At 30.1% G+C, this 20,818-nt stretch overlaps 1 protein-coding gene across 1 annotated transcript; it reads right to left on the bottom strand.

Moving 5' to 3' along the window:
• Positions 1-1,126: 1,126 nt before the first annotated feature.
• Positions 1,127-19,125, bottom strand: LOC132717466 (E3 ubiquitin/ISG15 ligase TRIM25-like; the record flags this gene model as incomplete). The annotated part of the gene is made up of 7 exons (XM_060700939.1): positions 19,062-19,125; positions 18,218-18,503; positions 17,364-17,985; positions 10,735-10,770; positions 9,831-9,854; positions 2,677-2,715; positions 1,127-1,165 (listed from the first exon to the last, which is right to left on the bottom strand). Coding segments are annotated over exons 2-7 (1,038 nt in total), but the record flags the coding sequence as incomplete, so codon positions are not given.
• Positions 19,126-20,818: the final 1,693 nt, after the last annotated feature.

Genomic DNA, 20,818 nt, shown 5'->3' with positions numbered 1-20,818 from the left:
AGCAACAACAAAACTAAAGTAAAATGCGAAAAGGCTTTAAACCTATTAGTTACTAGTTCATTAGTTTTCATTTATAGCTATATGATAAAAAAGAAACAAATTGTTCAGTTTTCATAGTTTATCTTTTTTGCATTTGTCTAAATATAACTGCTTTGTCAGTGTCCTTAGGGAACATTTAAAAAGACTTGAAAGCTAAAATTTGATTGGCAATCGATATATCGATGTATCGCCGATAATTCATTACCGCTATATCCGTATATCGATACAAAAATCCCTATCGATGACACATCCAGTTAAAGATTGAACTGATGACACAAAATACAAACACCATCATTGTAAATAAAGGTTATGAAAAGAAAATGAAACAATAGTACTTTAATATCAATATCATCTTTTGGAAGTAATGTTACGTCATAAACCAAAAGTGGCCTTTCTGTCCGATTTGTTTGAATTTGTTTAAAATAATTAATTTCACACTAGTTTTTGTGTTTTTGCGTTAAAACATATACTTTATGGCATCCGTTCAAGTGTTTGAATAAGCCTTGAGTCTTTTTCTGATTTGATACGTACTCGTACATGTATATCAACTATTTGAACATGGTCATTTACTTCTTTTAGATAAAAACAGGTCTTAGACCAGATATCAGTCGATTAACATAAACGTTAGCGTATAGGAGAAATTTTATATCGACATTGAACTTGCCTGTCTAGTTTTTGCTCAGCTTATTTCATACCGTTATCTTAAAGGGACCCCACTGAGTTGTTTTTGTGTTTTAGCGTTAAAACATTTACTTTAAAGAATCCGTTTAATTGTCTGAATAGCCTTTTAGTCTTTTTTTATCTGATTTGATACGGACTCAGGCAATAATATCAATGATAAGAAGATGGTTATCTACTTCTAATAAAAAAATAAATAAATAAATAAAGTGTCAAATGTCAGTCGATTAACATATACGTTGGCGTATAGGAGAAATTATACATCGATATTTACTCTGCCTGTCTAATATTCGCTTAACTTATTTCTTACCTTTATCTTAAACCTAGAATTCTGGAACGAGCTATCGTCAATGATAGCGCATTTGAAGCTTTTGAGATGCATCTATAGAAAATATGTTATATTACTTACTTTCTTTACTCGTCCATATTCTGTACAGTCAGATTTGACCTGAAAACACAGAGGAAAATATTCTTGAAATCTTGTTAAAAGTGAAGACCTAGTACGATGTGGTCACAGAAATCACAAATCATGTTTCATATCTGAAATATATTTTGTTTGTTTCAGTTATGCTGTTACATGTTGAAAAAATATGTAAAAAAAGTACTTGTCAATGGAACTTTAGTTGAAATAAATATGGAATTACGCCACTTCTGTATCCACAAATAAAAGAAGGTTTTAAGATTGAACTGATGACACAAAATATTAACACCATCATTGTAAATAAAGATTATGAAAGAAAATGAAACAATAGTACTTTAATATCAATATCATCTACAGGAAGTAATGTTAATGGCATTTCTTTCCGATTAAAGATTTTAATTTCAATGTAAAACAATGTATATTAAAAAACAAGTTGGTCTGATATACACAAGTTTGATTTGATAATGTCGTTTCAATTTCTACCAATAATTTACGATTTATTTTATTGGATAATTTTATTATGAAGTGTTGATATAAAACATATAGTCATTCAGGATTTCGTAATTGTATTATATCTCGACTAACTGGAGTGTCGTCGTCCAGATTGCCAATCATATTAATTGCATCATATATAATGAGATTCATAAGTATCCATATTTTGAGAATATTCTTTCCTTTGAAAATAGAATTTTAAATATCTTGTTGTGGTTTTTTTTATTTACTTTACTTGCCTATTTCTATAAAAGAGATTTCCATACAAAAACAATAAATAAATGTTCCTACACATCACCATCATCCACATCATGTACTCATTTCAGCAGTTTTAAGAACTTTCTCCCTTTTAAAGTAAGGCGTTCACATAGAATTTGTTTAAAATAATTAATTTCACACTAGTTTTTGTGTTTTTGCGTTAAAACATATACTTTATGGCATCCGTTCAAGTGTTTGAATAAGCCTTGAGTCTTTTTCTGATTTGATACGTACTCGTACATGTATATCAACTATTTGAACATGGTCATTTACTTCTTTTAGATAAAAACAGGTCTTAGACCAGATATCAGTCGATTAACATAAACGTTAGCGTATAGGAGAAATTTTACATCGACATTGAACTTGCTTGTCTAATTTTTGCTCAGCTTATTTCATACCGTTATCTTAAAGGGACTCCACTGAGTTGTGTTTGTGTTTTTAGCGTTAAAACATTTACTTTATAGAATCCGTTTAATTGTCTGAATAGCCTTTTAGCCTTTTTTTTTTATCTGATTTGATACGTACTCGAGCATGAATATCAATGATAAGAAGTTGGTTATCTACTTCTAATAAATAAAAAATAAATAAATAAATTGTCAAATGAAAGTCGATTAACATATACGTTGGCGTATAGGAGAAATTATACATCGGTATTTACTGTGCCTGTCTTATATTTGCTTAACTTATAACATAGAATTCTGGAACGAGCTATCGTCAATGTTTCATTATTTGCTAGCTCATTTGAAGCTTTTGAGATGCATCTATAGAAAATATGTTATATTACTTACATTGTTATCTCCTTCATGTTCGGTACAGTCAGATTTGACCTGAAAACACAGAGGACAAATTCTTAAATTTTTTTAAAAGTGAAAAAATAGATTTTACAAAAATCACAAATCATTTTTCATTTAAAAATTTTTGTTTGTTTCGGGTTATCCTTTACATTTGGAAAAAAATATGTAAAAAAATATTTTCAAGGGAATTTTAGTTAATAAATAGGGAATTACCCCATTCTGTACCCACAAATAAAAAGGTTTTAAATTAATTTTTGATGACACAAAAACAAACACCATAATTGTAAATAAAGGTTATGAAAAGAAAATGAAACAATAGTACTTCAATATCAATATCATCTTTTGGAAGTAATGTTACGTCATAAAAAATGGCATTTCTGTCCGATTAAAGATTTTAATTTCCATGTAAAACAAGGTACATGTATATTAAAAAACAAGTTGGTCTGATATACACAAGTTTGATTTGAAAATGTCGTTTCAATTTCTACCAATAATTTACGATTTATTTTACTGGATAATTTTATTATGAAGTGTTGATATAAAACATATATTCATTCAGGATTTCGTAATTGTATTATATCTCGACTATACGAAGTTTACTCACTGGAGTGTCGTCGTCGTCTATATTGCCAATCATATTAATTGCATCATATATAATGAGATTCATAAGTATCCATATTTTGAGAATGTTCTTTCCTTCGAAAATAGAATTTTAAATATCTTGTTTTTTTATTTACTTTACTTGCCTATTTCTATAAAAGAGATTTCCATAAAAATCAATAAATACATGTTCCTACACATCATAATCACCAACATCATGAACCTATTTTCGCAGTTTTAAGAATTTTCACCCTTTTACAGTAAGGCGTTTACTTAAAAAAAAATTTAAAATTATTAATTTCACACTAATTTTTGTGTTTTTGCGTTAAAACATATACTTTATGGCATCCGTTCAAGTGTTTGAATAAGCTTTGAGTCTTTTTCTGATTTGATACGTACTCGTACATGTATATCAACGATTTAAAGTTGTCATCTTTTTCTTTTAAATAAAAAACAGGTCACAGACCAGATATCAGTCGATTAACATAAACGTTAGCGTATAGGAGAAATTTTATATCGACATTGAATTTGCCTGTCTAATTTTTGCTTGGTCACAGAAATCACAGATCATGTTTCATATCTGAAATATTTTTTTCGTTTCAGGTATGCTTTTACATTTGAAAAAATATGTAAAAATGTACTTATCAATTGAAATTTAGTTGAACTTGATATGGTATTAACCCACATAGGTATCCACCAATGAAAGCTAAGAAGAGGCTAAAGATGGAACTATTAAACATAATACAAACACAATCTTGTAAATAAAGGCAATACAAAATAAAATAAAATAAAAGTACTTCAATATCAATATTATCAACTGGAAGTAATGTTATGTCATAAATCAAAAATACCTTTCTGTCCGATTTAAGATTTAAATTTCTATATAATACAATGTATATATTTTAAAACAAGTTTTGTCTGATAAACACAAGTTTAATTTGATAACTGTGATATATTTCAACCAATAATTTATGATTTATTTTACTGGGTCATTTTATTTTATGAACTGTTGATATCAAAATCGATTTTCATTCAGGATTTCGTAACTGTATAATATTTCGACTATACGAATTAACTCACTTGGGAGTCGTCGTCCAGATTGCCGATTACATAATTTTTTTACTTTTAAACAAATTGACATCAAACTTAAAAAAAACCTTACATGAGATTCATAAGTATCTATATTTTGAGAATTATCTTTCCTTTAAAATATAACTTTAAATATCGTGTTGATTTTTATTTACTTTACTTCTCTATGTCTATAGAAAAAAACAACAACAAATAAATGTTGTTAAACATCATTATCATCATCAACAACATCATGTACTCATTTAAGCAATTTTAAGAACTTTACAGTTAGAAGTTTACTAAAAATTTGTTTAATATATTTTTTTGTGTTTTTAGCGTTAAAACATTAACTTTTTAATATTATCCGTTCATGTATTTGAATAAGCCTTTAGCCTTTTTATCAGATTCGATACGTACTCATGCATAAATATCAATGATTAGAAGATGGTTATCTACTTCTAATAAATAAAAAAATAAAAAAAGTCAAATGTCAGTCAATTAACATAAACATTGGCGAATACGAGAAATTTTACAACGATATTTACTGTGCCTGTCTTATGTTTGCTTAGATTAATTCTAACCTTTATCTTAAAACTAGAATTCTGGAACGAGCTATCGTCAATTGTCTCATAATTTGATATCTCAATTGAAGCTTTTGAGACGCATCTTAAGAAATTTATGATATACATGTATTAATTACTTTGAAATAACTCTTACGATCTTTAGATCTTATGTCACAATGTTTGTTCTGAAAGAAAGAAAGAAAAAAAAAAACAGATGAAAATAATCTTGAAGTCTTGTTTTCAGTAAAGATACTACGATGTGGTCACAGAAATCACAGATCATGTTTCATATCTGAAATATTTTTTTTTCGTTTCTTTTATGTTGTTACATGTTGAAAAAATATGTAAAAATGTACTTGTCAATGGAACTTTAGTTGAAATAAATATGAAATTACGCCACTTCTGTATCCACCTTGATCTTAAAACCACAATTCTCGAAAGAGCTATCGTCAATTATCTTATTATTTACTAACTCAATTGAAAATATTGAAATGCATCTTTAGAAATATGTTATATAACTTACATTCGGTGCACACTGTTCAAGGAACTGAAAAGACAGATTAAATTAATCTTGAAGTCTTGTTAAAAGTAAAGTCCTAATACGATGTGGTCACACATATCACAGAACTTGTTTTATATCTGAAAAGTTTTTATTTACGTTTCATATATGTTGTAACCTGTTGAAAAGCATTTGTCAATTGATTTTAGTTGAAATAAAGATAATTAAGCCAATTCTGTATGTCTCAATCAAAGCTAAGAAGAGATTAAAGATGGAGCTGTTTAAACATAATACAAACAATATCAATGAAAGTAAGGCAGTAAAATGAAAATGAAATAAAAGTTCTTCGATATCATTATTCTAATATCATCACCTGCATCATATATAATGTGTTTCATCAGTAACAATATTTTGAGAATCATCTTCCATTTAGATATAGAACTTTCAAAACTCAGTGTTTTTGTTTGGTGCCTTTTGGGTGCCCTACTTAGGTGTGTCGAGGGCTGCATCCTGTCAACGTTACCTTTAAGTTGTTGATCTTTATTTTTGTTTTTTGTTATAAGTCTTGTTTTTATTTGTCAATATACTTCTTTATTTGTATAGTAGAAATTTCCATAAAAAGACAAATATATGTTCCTAAACATCATCATCATCATTATCATCATCATCATCATCATCATCATTATCATCATCATCATCATCATCATCATCATCCATATTACTCGTTTCAACAGTTTTAAGAACTTTCCGCGTTTTATATGTAATCCACTCAGAGAATACCGTATTTAAAATTATTTATTTATTAGAAAATCTTATTGGCTATCGTTGAATATTTACTTTTCAAAATTTCTGAATGATCTTTCAGTCTTTTTTTTCCTAATTTGATAGTAAGATCCAATCTACTTTTTTTAAATAACAAAACAATCAAAAGGTGCCAGTCGATTAACATAAACGTTGGCGTTTATGAGAACTTTTACATTGATATTTGACTTGCCAATCTCATTTATGAAATTGATCTTAGAGATCTTAGAACTAAGATCCGTATCAAGCTATCGTCAATTGTCTCAATAGTTGTTATCTTAATTGAAGCTTTAGAAAAAAATATTTGATATTACTTTCATATTGGTATTCATTCTCCCAATGAAACACAGATGAAATAAATCTTAAAATCTCTAGTACGTTGTGGTCACACAAATAACAAATCATGTTTGATATCTGAATTGTTTGGTGTTATTTTTTTCGTTTTCTACCCAATATGGACAATCATCCAAGAAGTTTGAATACTGTGGGTCAAATGGAACTTAAGTTATGCTCCGGAAACCAAATTGCTAGCGAACGGACAGACGGACGCCAGCCAGGGGGTATAACATAATATACCCGAACTTTTTTCGGACATATAAAAAGATGTAAAAATGAACTTTTCAATTGATTTTAGTTGAAATAATTACAAATTAAGTCACTTCTGTATCCACCAATCAAAGCTCAGAAAAAAGTTAAATATTGAACTCTTTGCACAAGATACAAACACTATCATCGTGAATAAACGCAATAAAAAAATGAAATAATAGTCCTTCAATATCAATAACATATACTGTAAATAATATTATGTCATTACACAACTTACTTTTTGCGAATTTCCATATAATACACTGTATATTTTAAAATAAGCTCAGATTTAAAAAAAAGTCGGTTACCAACAAGAAGGGACGGAAACGAAAACGAGAAGACACGATGACGAAAACGTGAAAATAATCTATTTGAATTTGTCGAGTTTTTGTGTTTTAGAAATCTTATCTTTGCGTTTTCGTCATCGTCCCTTCGTGTTTTCGTATTTTCGCGTTTCAAATTCCTATATTTATAGGTGATGACTCTAACGGAACACCGTATTGCATCGCCTTAACTGATTCTTTTACCGCTGATCCTACCGTGAAATTAAAGCATTTAAGTGGCGATCGTTAGGTAAGGCGCATTTCTTGTACTGTATCTTTTATCACAAGAATGAATTATTTTCGTAAAAGACGATTCTTCCCGAATGTCTACACAATTCGTACACTCAAGGAAAAAGTCAATATCAACATATAACTAAATAATATATTTAAACGAACAATTACAATTTTTATGCCAACTCTGCGCAATTAGTTATGTAAGTATCATGCATGATTGTAGAAATACAGACCAGTTTTCAAAAACGGAGCAACAACTTCGAACATGCTCAAGAGATTGAACGTCAAGTTCGAGATCGAATGTTGCCGAGTCGGACTATATGTCAAAAGACACGACCCACATAATAAGTCAGATATGCAATGTAAGGATATCATTCAATATATAATGATGCGCAAATGAAACTTATTAAGTCACTATTAACGCCACATGACGTAAGCAAAAGCCATTAAATGAATGTGTCAGAATTCAGCCATTACATGTTGAATTCTGACACATGGATAACAATAAGTTCAATCGACAGGCAAGTGAGCAGGATGCTCTTTGCAACATCCGCTTTATTCAGTTTTTCGAGTTTTGACCTCATAACAATGAAGGTGTAAAAAATTCGGTAAGAATTAGGCTAAATCAGAATATAAATCGTTAAGTATACGTTTCAAAATTGTCCCCAAATGGAACAGATTGTTGGCACAGAGTTTCTTCATGTGTCTGAATAACCTTTTAGTCTTTTTTATCTGATTGATACGTACTCGTGCATGAACATCAACGATTGATGATAGTCATCTATGTTTTTGAAGTATAATAAAATAAAAGTCTGATGTCAGTAATTTAACAAAACGTTGGCGTATAGCACGGGGGAGGAAGTGTTACACGAGGGATGGAGTTCTAATGATAACTTGTCAAGGAGTTCTTGTGATAACTGTCACAGAGTTCGTCGGAAAACTATTGTATATACTTCAAAACACTTGTCGAAAGTGGTAATTTTCATCGTTAAAAAGTGAGTTATAGGTGCTGAATTAAACTTTGATGATTAAGCTTGCCTTACATATTGTATTTTGTGTCAAAGACTAATTCATAGTCCATTTTTCATCGCCTCTTGCTTAAAATCTGGCAGTTTTGAGTAAAATTTTAAAATTATTTGCCATTGCATACATTTGAAAAATCGGGTATAAATGTGCTAGTCGGGGCTTTATGTGTGCATTTTTGCATTATAATTAGGTACTTATGTATGGCAAGGATGAAGACTTGAAATAAACTGGCAAATAGTTGCGAAATGGCAAATAATTTTAAAATTTTACTCAAAACTGCCAGATTTTAAGCAAGAGGCGATGAAAAATGGACTATGAATTAGTTGTTGACACATAATGCAATATGTAAGGCAAGCTCAATCATTAAAGATGAATTTAGCACCTAAAACTCACTTTTTAAAGATGAAAATTACCATTTTCGACAAGTGTTTTGCAGTATATACAATAGTTTTCTGACGAACTCCGTGACAGTTATCACAAGAACTCCTTGACAAGTTATCATTAGAACTCCATCCCTCGTGTAACACTTCCTCCCCCGTGTATAGGAGAAATTAAGCATCTATCTTTACCTTGCATGTCTAATATTTGCTTATCTTATTTATTACCTTTATCTTAAACCTAGAACGAGCTATCGTCAATTGTCTCTCTATTGAAGCTTTTGAGATGCATCATTAGAAAATATGTTACATTTATATTACGTACGTCGGTTTCTGTCATGAATTATTTATAGCTAAAAGTGTCCTGAAAACACAGAGGATATTCTGTAACTTTTTCAGCGCGTCGCATTTTTTATTGTATACGTCACATGTATAATGATTACGTCATATGTCTAAATATAGAACGTCAACAGTGACTTTGTTTATGAAAAAATATATCCAAAACAGTGATTTTATCGCTCAATAACATCACTGTTCATAGTTCGGATGCGAGAAATTATATCACGAGGGCGTAGCCAAAGTCATATCCGAACGACAAACAGTGATGTTATCAAATCACTGTTTGGGATGTATTATTTCTTAAACATCATCAACATCATGTACTCGTTTAAGCAGTTTTAAGAATTTTACAGTTAGAAGTTTACTAAGAATTTGTTTAAAATATTTTTGTGTTTTTAGCGTTAAAACATATACTTTTTAAAACTATCCGTTCATGTATTTGAATAAGCCGTTAGTCTTTTTATCTGATTTGTTATGTACTCTTGCATGAATATCAACTATTTGATTATTGTCATCTACTTCTATTAAATAAAAAGTAATATGTCAGTCGATTAACATAAACGTTGGCGTATAAGAGAACATTTACATCGATATTTACCTTGTCTGTCTAATATATGCTAAGCTTATCTTAAACCTAGAATTCTGAAACATGCTATTGTCAACTGTCTCATAATTTGCTACCTGAATTAAAACATTTGAGATGCATCTTTAGAATATATATTATATTACTTACATGGAATTCTGGCTGTTTCATGTCCTGAAAACACAGAGGAAAATATTCTTGAAATCTTGTTAAAAATGAAGACATAGTACGATGTGGTCACAGAAATCACAGATCATGTTACATATCTAAAATATATTTTGTTTGTTTCAGTTATGCTGTTACATGTTGGAAAAATATGTAACAAAACGTTTCAATGTTTGTATTTTTAGTTGACATAAAAAAAGAAAATGAAACAATAGTACTTCAATATCAATAACATCTACTTGAAATAATGTTATGCAATTACACAACTTTCTTCTCTTTCCGAATAAATTTTAATTTCAATACTGTATTCTTTATATTTGAAAATTAGTTGTTAATATGGTGTAAACAAGTCTGATTTGATAAAGTCGTATCGATTTGATAACTGGAATTATTTTACTGAATAACTTAATTATGAAGTGCTGATGTCAAAATTTATTTCCCCCCAGGATTTATCTATTCCGGACAATCATACTGAAGTACAGATTCGTAACTATGTGTAACGTTTTAAGTTTGAGATTTTCATCATTGTACGAGAATATTTGAGTCAGGGAAAGGTTGTCGAGTTTCCTCACGCTCCCTTTTCGCCAGATCTGGCCTTTTATGACTTTTCCCTATTTTCGAGGCTCAAAATACACATATATCAACGGTATGAAGATGGTCACTGCTTCTATTAAATCAAAAACAGGTCGAAAGTCAGATGTCAATCGATTTACATATGCGTTGTCGTATAGGAGAAAGTTTACATCCATATTACCTTGTCTGTCTAATATGTGTTAAGCTTATCTTAAACCTAGAATTCTGGAACATGCTATTGTCAGCTGTCTCATAATTTGCTACATGAATTGAAACATTTGAGATGCATCTTTAGAATATATGTTATATTACTTACTTCGGATTCTCCCGTGTATCTTATATCGAAATTTTCCTGAAAACACAGAGGAAAATATTCTTGAAATCTTGTTACAAATGAAGACCTAGTACGATGTGGTCATATAAATCACAGATTATGTTACATATCTGAAATATATTTTTGTTCGTTTCAGTTATGCAGTTACATGTTGGAAAAATATGTAAAAATAACTTTTCAATGTATTTTTAGTTGACATAAAAAACGAGAAAATGAAACAATTGTACTTCAATATCAATAATATCTACTGGAAAAATGTTATGCAATTACACAACTTTCTTCTCTTTCCGAATAAATTTTAATTTCAATACTGTATTCTTTATATTTGAAAATTAGTTGTTAATATGGTGTAAACAAGTCTGACTTGATAAAGTCGTATCGATTTGATAACTGGAATTATTTTACTGAATAACTTAATTATGAAGTGCTGATGTCAAAATTTATTTCCCCCCAGGATTTATCTATTCCGGACAATCATACTGAAGTACAGATTCGTAACTATGTGTAACGTTTTAAGTTTGAGATTTTCACCATTGTACGAGAATATTTGAGTCAGGGAAAGGTTGTCTATTTTCCTCATGCTCCCTTTTCGCCAGATCTGGCCTTTTATGACTTTTCCCTATTTTCGAGGCTCAAAATACACCTTGCTGGAAGAAAATATGAAACGCGAAAAAATCTCGATTCAGCTATTTTCCTGTGTCGGACGGAAAAAAACCTTTAACAAATTATGAAAAAGCATTTAAAAATTGGATTAAAAGACTAAGACTTTTTATCACATGGTGGTGAGTATTTTGAAGGATAAAATAATTATTTTGGCAAAGTTTGTTAAGCTCTTCTGAAAATTGACCCAGTTGCATTCATATTTAAACACCCTTCGTGTGTCACTTCGTTAAGGCGGGGCTACTACATTCAGTTTAAATATGCGCACTTCGTTTTTAAATTTTTTACTATCAAAAGTTCGACTTAAGGAATAAATGACAGAATTGAGCAATTTAAATAATTGTTTATTTGTGTATTTGTTTTTAATCTATACGATTAACCCCCAAAACATCTGATAAGACTATTGGATGCAAAAAAGCCCTCTTTCTACATTGTTTATCAGTGATAGACGTCCATCAAAAGCTGACTGAATGTACTGCCATACTTCTAGGTTGACAATAACTACAGAACTGGTTAAATTGTAAGTTCACCGAACGTACAAGATTGTGGTTAAATTAAGCATCAAACTTTAATCAAAATCGATTAAAGTAAATATGTTTAAAATACCATATTCTCGTTTATGATATGTAATAAATATTATTTATTCATTTGTATCAGAGGAATTAATGATTTCGAGTAATCTCAATTGTTTAGTCATTAAAGTGTTATTATAATTTCTTTAGTCATGATTCACCGATAAAGTTTTCGTCATCGTCCCTTCGGGTTATCGTATTTTGTCGTTTCAATCCCTTCATGTTTTCGCATTCGTTCCTTCGTGTTACCATCATCGTCTATTCGTGCTTTCGACTTTTCGCGTTCACGTTTATAATTCCTTTATTTATAGGTGATGATCCTAACACCGTATTGCATCGCCTTACCTCGCGATTTTTTACCGCCGATCCTATCGTGAAACTGGCGTTGTTTAGGTAAGACGCATTTCTTGCATTGTATTTTCCATCATAAGAATGAATTATTTTCGTAAAATACTTTTCTTTCCGAATGTCTACACCATTCGTCCACTCACGGAAAACTCAATATCAACATATAACTAAATAATAGACTTAAACGAACAATAACAATGTTTATGCCAATTTTGAGCACTTGGCTATGTAAGTGTCCTGATTGTAGAAATACTGTCCAGTTTTCAAACAGGGAGCAAGAACTTTGAACATGCTCAAAAGATTTATCGTCACGTTTGTGTCGCCGGGGACAATAGGTTAAAGGTCACGACCCACATAACAATTCAGATATACAATGTAAAGATATCATTCAATATATAATTTTCTGCAACTGAAACATATTAAGTCACCAACGTAAGCGAAAGCCATTGAATGAATGTGCACTTACATGCGGAATTCTGAAACATTTACTTATTTTCTAAAAAAGAATTAGTGCCATTACCAGCCAAATGTGCAGGATGCTCGTTGCAACATCCGCTTCGCTACAAATTACATAACATAATGAAAATGACATTTATTCTCGGTTTCAGATATCTTGTAAAATTTGTGAAACATTCTAGTGATTTTTCCTTTAATGTGATTGACTGCAAGATTTTATGCTGGTATCAGTTTTCTATTTCCAATACCTTATTTGTGAAGATGTTATGTAACTGTATCATATTTCGGCTCACTGAGGCTTCATCGTCCAAATTTCTGATATCCTAGCACTATTTTTTTTAATTCTAAACAAATTTTCTTCAAATTTTAAATTTCATTATCCGCATCATATAATGTATTAGGAGATTCATAAATATCCATATTCTGAGAATTATCTTCCCTGTGAAAGTAGAACTTTAGAACTTAAAATATCTTTGTTTTTGTAGTTTACTTCTCTATTTCTGTAGCAGAGATTGTCATAAAAGTGTCCTCCATCATCATCATTATCATCATCATCATCATCAACAACAACAGCAACATCATCATCATTATCATTATCATCATCATCATGTACACGGTTCAGCCGTTTTAAGACCTTTCTCCCCTGAACGTAAGAAGTTTACTTAGAAAATACTTAAACATTATTAATTTAACACTATTTTTTATGTTTTTAGTATTAAAACTCCTACATTTTGGCATATGTTCAATTGTCTGACTAACTCTTAAGTCTTTTCTTCCGATTGGGTACGTACTCATATATCAACAATAAGAAGATGGTCACTGCTTCGATTAAATCAAAACAGGTCGAAAATCAGATGTCAGTCGATTTACATAAGCGTTGGCGTATAGGAAAACATTTACATCAAATTCATCTTGCCTGTCTAATTTTGATTTACCTGATTTCTTAACTTGATCTTAAAACTATTATTCTAGAAAGAGCTATCATCAATTATCTCATTCATTTTTTGCTGCCTCAATTGAAGCTTTTGAGATGCATCTTTAGAAATATGTTATATTATTTACACTATCTACGCCTGCATCATAGCTCTGAAAACACAGATAAAATTAATCTTGAAGTCTTGTTAAAAGTAAAGGCCTAATTCGATGTGGTCACAGAAATCACATAGTTTGTTTCACATCTGAAAAGTTTTATTTACGTTTCATGTATGTTGTAACCTGTTGAAAAAAGCATTTGTCAATGGATTTTAGTTGAAATAAACATAATTAAGCCACTTCTGTATGCATCAATCAAAGCTAAGAAGAGATTAAAGATGGAGCTGTTTAAACATAATACAAACAATATCAATGAAAGTAAGGCAGTAAAATGAAAATGAAATAATAGTTCTTCGATATCATTATTCTAATATCATCACATGCATCATATATAATGTGTTTCATCAGTAACAATATTTTGAGAATCATCTTCCATTTAGATATAGAACTTTCAAAACTCAGGGGTTTTTTGGGTGCCTTTTGGGTGCCCTACTTGGGTATGTCGGGGGTTGCATGCTGTGAACGTTGCCTTTAAGTTGTAGATCTTTATTTATTTTTGTAAGTCTTGTTTTTAGTTGTCAATATACATATTAATTTCTATATTAGAAATTTCCATAAAAGGCAAATATATGTACCTAAACATCACACCAGTGTTTTTGTTTGGTGCCTTTTGGGTGCCCTACTTAGGTGTGTCGAGGGCTGCATCCTGTGAACGTTACCTTTAAGTTGTTGATCTTTATTTTTGTTTTTTTGTGATAAGTTTTGTTTTTATTTGTCAATATACTTCTTTATTTGTATAGTAGAAATTTCCATAAAAAGACAAATCTTTGTTCCTAAACATCATCATCATCATCATCATCCATATTACTCGTTTCAACAGTTTTAAGAACTTTCCGCGTTTTATATGTAATCCACTCAGAGAATACCGTATTTAAAATTATTTATTTATTAGAAAATCTTATTGGCTATCGTTGAAAATTTACTTTTCAAAATTTCTGAATGATCTTTCAGTCTTTTTTTTCTAATTTGATAGTAAGATCCAATCTACTTTTTTAAATAACAAAACAATCAAAAGGTGCCAGTCGATTAACATAAACGTTGGCGTTTACGAGAACTTTTACATTGATATTTGACTTGCTAATCTCATTTATGAAATTGATCTTAGAGATCTTAGAACTAAGATCCGTATCAAGCTATCGTCAATTGTCTCAATAGTTGTTATCTTAATTGAAGCTTTAGAAAAAAATACTTACATATTGGTATTGATTCTCCCTCTGAAACACAGATGAAATAAATCTTAAAATCTCTAGTACGTTGTGGTCACACAAATAACAAATCATGTTTGATATCTGAATTGTTTGGTGTTATTTTTTTTCGTTTCATTTATGTTGTTACATGTTGAAACAAGAGCACCGCTAAGCGGAGCATTATATGCCCGAAAGTGTTTTTTTATTAGTAAGGATGAAACATTTGTAAGACATGGGAAATACAGTATTATCTCCTTCAAAAAGCTATCCTCCTTTATAGCTGAAGAACCTTCATACATATACAGTTGCTGTTTTCAAAGAACCACCATCAAGATGTAGTTATGATCCAGAAACCACAATTTTCAGTGTAAAGATCATTGTGACCCCGACCTTTAACCTTATGACCCTAAAATCAAAAGGGGTCATGTATTGGACATGGCTGTTCATCCTATAAAATTTTACAGCTGTAGGCTGATTAATAATTAAGTAACTGAGCGGAAACTGTTTTCAGTTTTAAGGTAACAGTGACCTTGACCTTTGATCTTGTGACCCCAAAATCAATAGGGGTCTTCTACCCAATATGGACAATCATCCAAGAAGTTTGAATACTGTGGGTCAAATGGAACTTAAGTTATGCTCCGGAAACCAAATTGCTAGCGAACGGACAGACGGACGCCAGCCAGGGGGTATAACATAATATACCCGAACTTTTTTCGGATATATAAAAAGATGTAAAAATGAACTTTTCAAATTGATTTTAGTTGAAATAATTACAAATTAAGTCACTTCTGTATCCACCAATCAAAGCTCAGAAAAAAGTTAAATATTGAACTCTTTGCACAAGATACAAACACTATCATCGTGAATCAACGCAATAAAAATGAAATAATAGTCCTTCAATATCAATAACATATACTGGAAATAATATTATGTCATTACACAACTTACTTTTTGCGAATTTCCATATAATAAACTGTATATTTTAAAATAACCCGAATCATATAATTTATTAGGAGATTCATATTCTGAGAATTATCTTCCCTTTGAAAATAGAACTTTAGAACTTAAAAAAATCTTGTTGTGTTTTTTTGTTTATTTCTCTATTTCTGTAGCAGGGAGTGTCATGAAAAAGTCCTCCATCATCATCATCATCAAAAGCAACATCATCATCATCATTATCATTATCATCATCATCATCATCATGTACACGGTTCAGCCGTTTTAAGACCTTTCTCCCCTGAACGTAAGAAGTTTTATTCAGTTTTGCGAGTGTTAACCTTATAACAATGAAGGTGTCAAACATTCGGAAGGATATATAATTGTTAAGGTTACGTTTCACGATTGTCCCAAAATGGAACAGGTTGTCACATGGTTTCTTCAGAAAAAAAAGAAAGACTTTATCCCAGCAGCAAAATTATTGAGTTATGAGTTATGCATCCGCTTAAAAAACAAATCTTAGAGTCTTTATGTACATTTCAATTTTCACCCTTTGTCGAAAAATTTAATCATTTTCTGTTAATAAAGTACTTATATGTACATATGTATATATATATATATATATATATATATATATATATATATATATATATATATATATATATATATATATATATATATATATATATATAATATATATATATATTTCTTTCATTTTAGACATCTACTTGTAGTAAATCTATATATAAAGTTATATATAAATATATACATGTAATTTTATGTGTGTATTATTTATACTTATTCTCTAGTCTAGTATATTTACTAACTATTAACTTACTTAAGACAAATCATATAGTTCACCAAAGGGGAAGATTTCTATAAAAATCTGGAAATAAAGTGATATAAGACTTGTCTTTCATTCTCATCCTTTTCCACAAAAATATTTTGTTTGTTATTTATTTGTATGTACATTATATATACTTTCGGGATTAAAAATGTTTAAACGAAAGTACTTATTTCCGTATACTTATCCTGAAGCAAGGAAAAATGGTGTGTCATTTTGAAAAAAAATCAACAAACAACACACACACACACACGCACACACACACACACACACACGCGCGCGCATAAACGCACGCATAAACGCACGCACAAACAAACAAACAAAAAACAACAACAACAAAAAAAACCCAAACAAACAAAAAATGCCAAAACATAAAATCGGAGTACTAAGCGCTTAAAGCGATTTCTAATATACAAAGCTTGTTATGAAAAAATGTCTAGTAAGAAGTTACATAAGGTATTATATATTTACGTGAAGAAAATTTCTCTTCTTTTTCAATCAAAAAAAAAATATTACCTGTTTTTCAGACGCTGCGACTTCAGTTATTTTTATTTTGTCTCCTGGGTATACGTCACTTGCAACACATTCTTCTCTCATTTTGTCATCTTCCAGAACCGCTATTTGAGCTAGTCCTTTCACATATCCTTCAATTGTTTCATCAATGACTGGTTTATATTTTTCCTTTTCGATTGAAAAATCAATTTTTGATAATTCTCTTGAAATGTCTTCGATTAATTCCTCGCCTCTTTGAAGACTTATATAAACGAGAGCTTCTTTGCCAACTGTAGATGATTTTATCTGTTGTTTAAGGTCTTTTAGTTTGCCTCCAAAACGAACCAGTTTTTCACTTACATTTTCAGAATAATTTGTGTTTTGATCGAACTTCTCACCCATCTCTCCAAATGCTTTCTCCTCAAGGGAATCAAACATTGCATTTATTCTACTGCGAAATGCCTGCAGTTTTTCAATATATTCCATCTTTGAGGTTTGATTCGTTTCGACCTTTCGTTTTACCTTATCAAAACTTGATTCAATAATTTGAATTTGTTCTTCGATCTGTTTCATCATTTTTCCTTTGTTGTCTTCTAAACATTTTTTCATTGCTTCTTCTTGTATATAGTCCATGTTAGTGCATGACCTAAATGATTTTAATACAGTATATCCAAGCAAATATGCAAATCGCTTAACTCTAAATGCATTTTGAGTAAGTTTAGCAATGGAGCTAGTGTCCCATAATACAAATCAAAAAGACAAAATAAGAAACAAGATTAAAGACATTACTTTAATTCTTGCAATGCCAATAGAATGCCTTATATCCGCTTAAATTTGAATGATTAAATAAATTAAAAAAGCAGTGAATATGAATTTACCTGTGTTTAAGTGATATGCAAACATGACAACATAACATCTTATGATCTCTGCAGAAGAATTCGAGGGTTTTACCATGTGTAGAACACTTGTATTGATCTCTTGACCAGACGTCAATATCATCATGTTTCAAGACAATATGTTTGGCAAGGTAAGGTACTCGCGGGTGCAGCTCAAAACATTCCTCGCAATAGTAAGCCTCACAATCGGTGCAGTAATATTCCGCTTTGGACTCCTTATCTTTAGTTTTACAGGGAGTACAATGCTTCGTGACTTCCATGTCTAAAGCTATAAGTAAAATAATGTAATGTTCTTTCTTTAAAGTTAATAGGGAAGCAAAAGTAACTGCTTAAAAGTCATTTTTGATAGATTCATGTCAGGTAATACTTTTGTTTCTATATTAAATCTCTTAGTTAAACCTTATGACTATTACATTTTAAATTGTCTTTAAATGGAAATTACATATTCAAATAAGTAATAAGGTAAGGACATCGCAATAATTTTAAGCAATTTTTTATTTTGAAAATTGGTGTAGAGGAACATGTAAGATAAACAAATGTTTCAGGTCTCTTCATTACAGTTGCTCTGATTATTACAAAACAACGTCAATGTTTGACACAACATGCTTGCGTTTTTTTTAAAAATAATTGCACCGTATTTGTTTTCATTTCAAATAACATAGCCTGTATATAACAAAATTTCTTGATTTTGGGATAATTGACTTTTTTAAATTAATATTTCTTATCTTCTGGTTAGTTAACTCTTCAAATATGTTTATTTTATTAGTTGACATGATAGAAATTGGATGATTTACATATATAAAATAACAAATGAAAAAAATCGTACCTCAGTATACGCCCATAAACTGAATTGACATGTATAGATAAACTAACCCGTTACAAAGTTTAAGTGTATCTAATAATATGATACTCGAGCAAGTTTATCAGTGGCGAGATATGAGGTAAGTAGTGGTGCAGTATGATAGATAATCAATGGATGTTGAAGTGTTTTCACTGAAAAGATCAATTTAAATACATGTACAATACACATACAACTCCAGGTAAAATAAATAGAGGATATTGAATGAGTACTAGTGTAGTTTAATACAAAATTTATTAAACGAGTTGAATAAAATCATATTATGCGAGCCTCTGGCGAGCATAATATTGTTTTATTCAACGAGTTTAATAAATTTAGTATTGAATGTACACGAATATAATATTCTATTTATCACATATATAAAATAAGAACAGTAAACTGTTGAAATGAGTAATTTTTCAATGACGCGCCTATAGTGTAACGCTAACATTAGCGCGCTTTAACGCTATGTTTCTATATAGCGCAAATGACGTGACGTGAAGTGTTATTACACTAGTGTAATATCGTTTTTATTAAATGGCTTTATTACACTCCTGCGCCGCGTATTATGTGATAATGTAAAATATCAGATACTTTAACGTGTTTGTTGTATGAATGATATGAAATTTTAAATTGATTATTTCAGTAAAACATGGTCTTATGATGCTGTGGACAACATGTATGTGGTAGTCATTTTAATAATTAAATTTTGTACAATTCTTTCAACACATGTCAATCTCATAAAAACAAAATAACAACAATTTATGTTGAAGGCAAAGCTGAAATGACAAAAAGAATAATGTTTGCATATATACAATTAATAGATATAGCACTAAATGAACATCTTATTTCCATAGACATTAATTCTTGTGCTTTTATGTCTTAACATATAAACATTTCATATACATATGTAATGTTCACATTATTACGACAGGTTAAAATTCAAACTCTCAATAATACAGATCTAAGAGATGTTAAACAAACTCCACAATACAACACTTAACATTACATTTACTTTGTACATCTGGCTTATGTCATTATTAACTGCAAACAAATTAAAACTTATAATGCATGCAGGTTATGAAAAATTAAACATTTAAAAAGAAAATAAATGACCGCCATTTTGGAAAATTCAAACTGCTTTAAATACTACATTGTAAATAAACCTAAATAAATAATCATTTCAGACATCACAAAATGGCCTCAAATAATTATCATGAATGACTGGATAATACAACCAAATGAATACCATAAACAAGTTACATATCAAAATATTATTGACTTTAACAAAGCTTCAAATTTTATTGAAACCTAATTATAAACGATCGGACAGTAGTTCTTGAGCTTTAGGAACAAAAACGTCACATAAGACAGAATAATGCGGAGGATGAGAGAGCACAACAACTTTTTGCTGCTCCTGATAGTGATGCACAAAAGATGTCTTGTGTGATGTCATATTGTCATGCATCAATCATGACATTGTTTAAGATGTTGTTATATTATAACATTTCGTGAATTTTCGAGGAATTTAGTTAAGTAAGTTCGCATTTTCAAATTTTCCGTTCACAACATTATCAACTGAGCCTGTCCAGTTGTGAAGAATTTAGTTTACATAACCTTCATAAGACTTCACAGGTAAATATGGTCCACATGTTTGCTGTATGTTTGGTGCCCCATATGTTTTCCATATGTAAAACATATGTGTTTCGTGTGTTTTGAAAAACATGTGTTTAAGAAATATTTTT

The sequence above is a fragment of the Ruditapes philippinarum genome, unplaced genomic scaffold, assembly GCF_026571515.1.
Source record: "Ruditapes philippinarum isolate M1 unplaced genomic scaffold, ASM2657151v2 ctg7414_1_1_1_1, whole genome shotgun sequence".
Taxonomy (NCBI): domain Eukaryota; kingdom Metazoa; phylum Mollusca; class Bivalvia; order Venerida; family Veneridae; genus Ruditapes; species Ruditapes philippinarum.
Note: the sequence above shows the minus strand (reverse complement) of the source record. Positions and strands in the feature narration are given on the sequence as shown.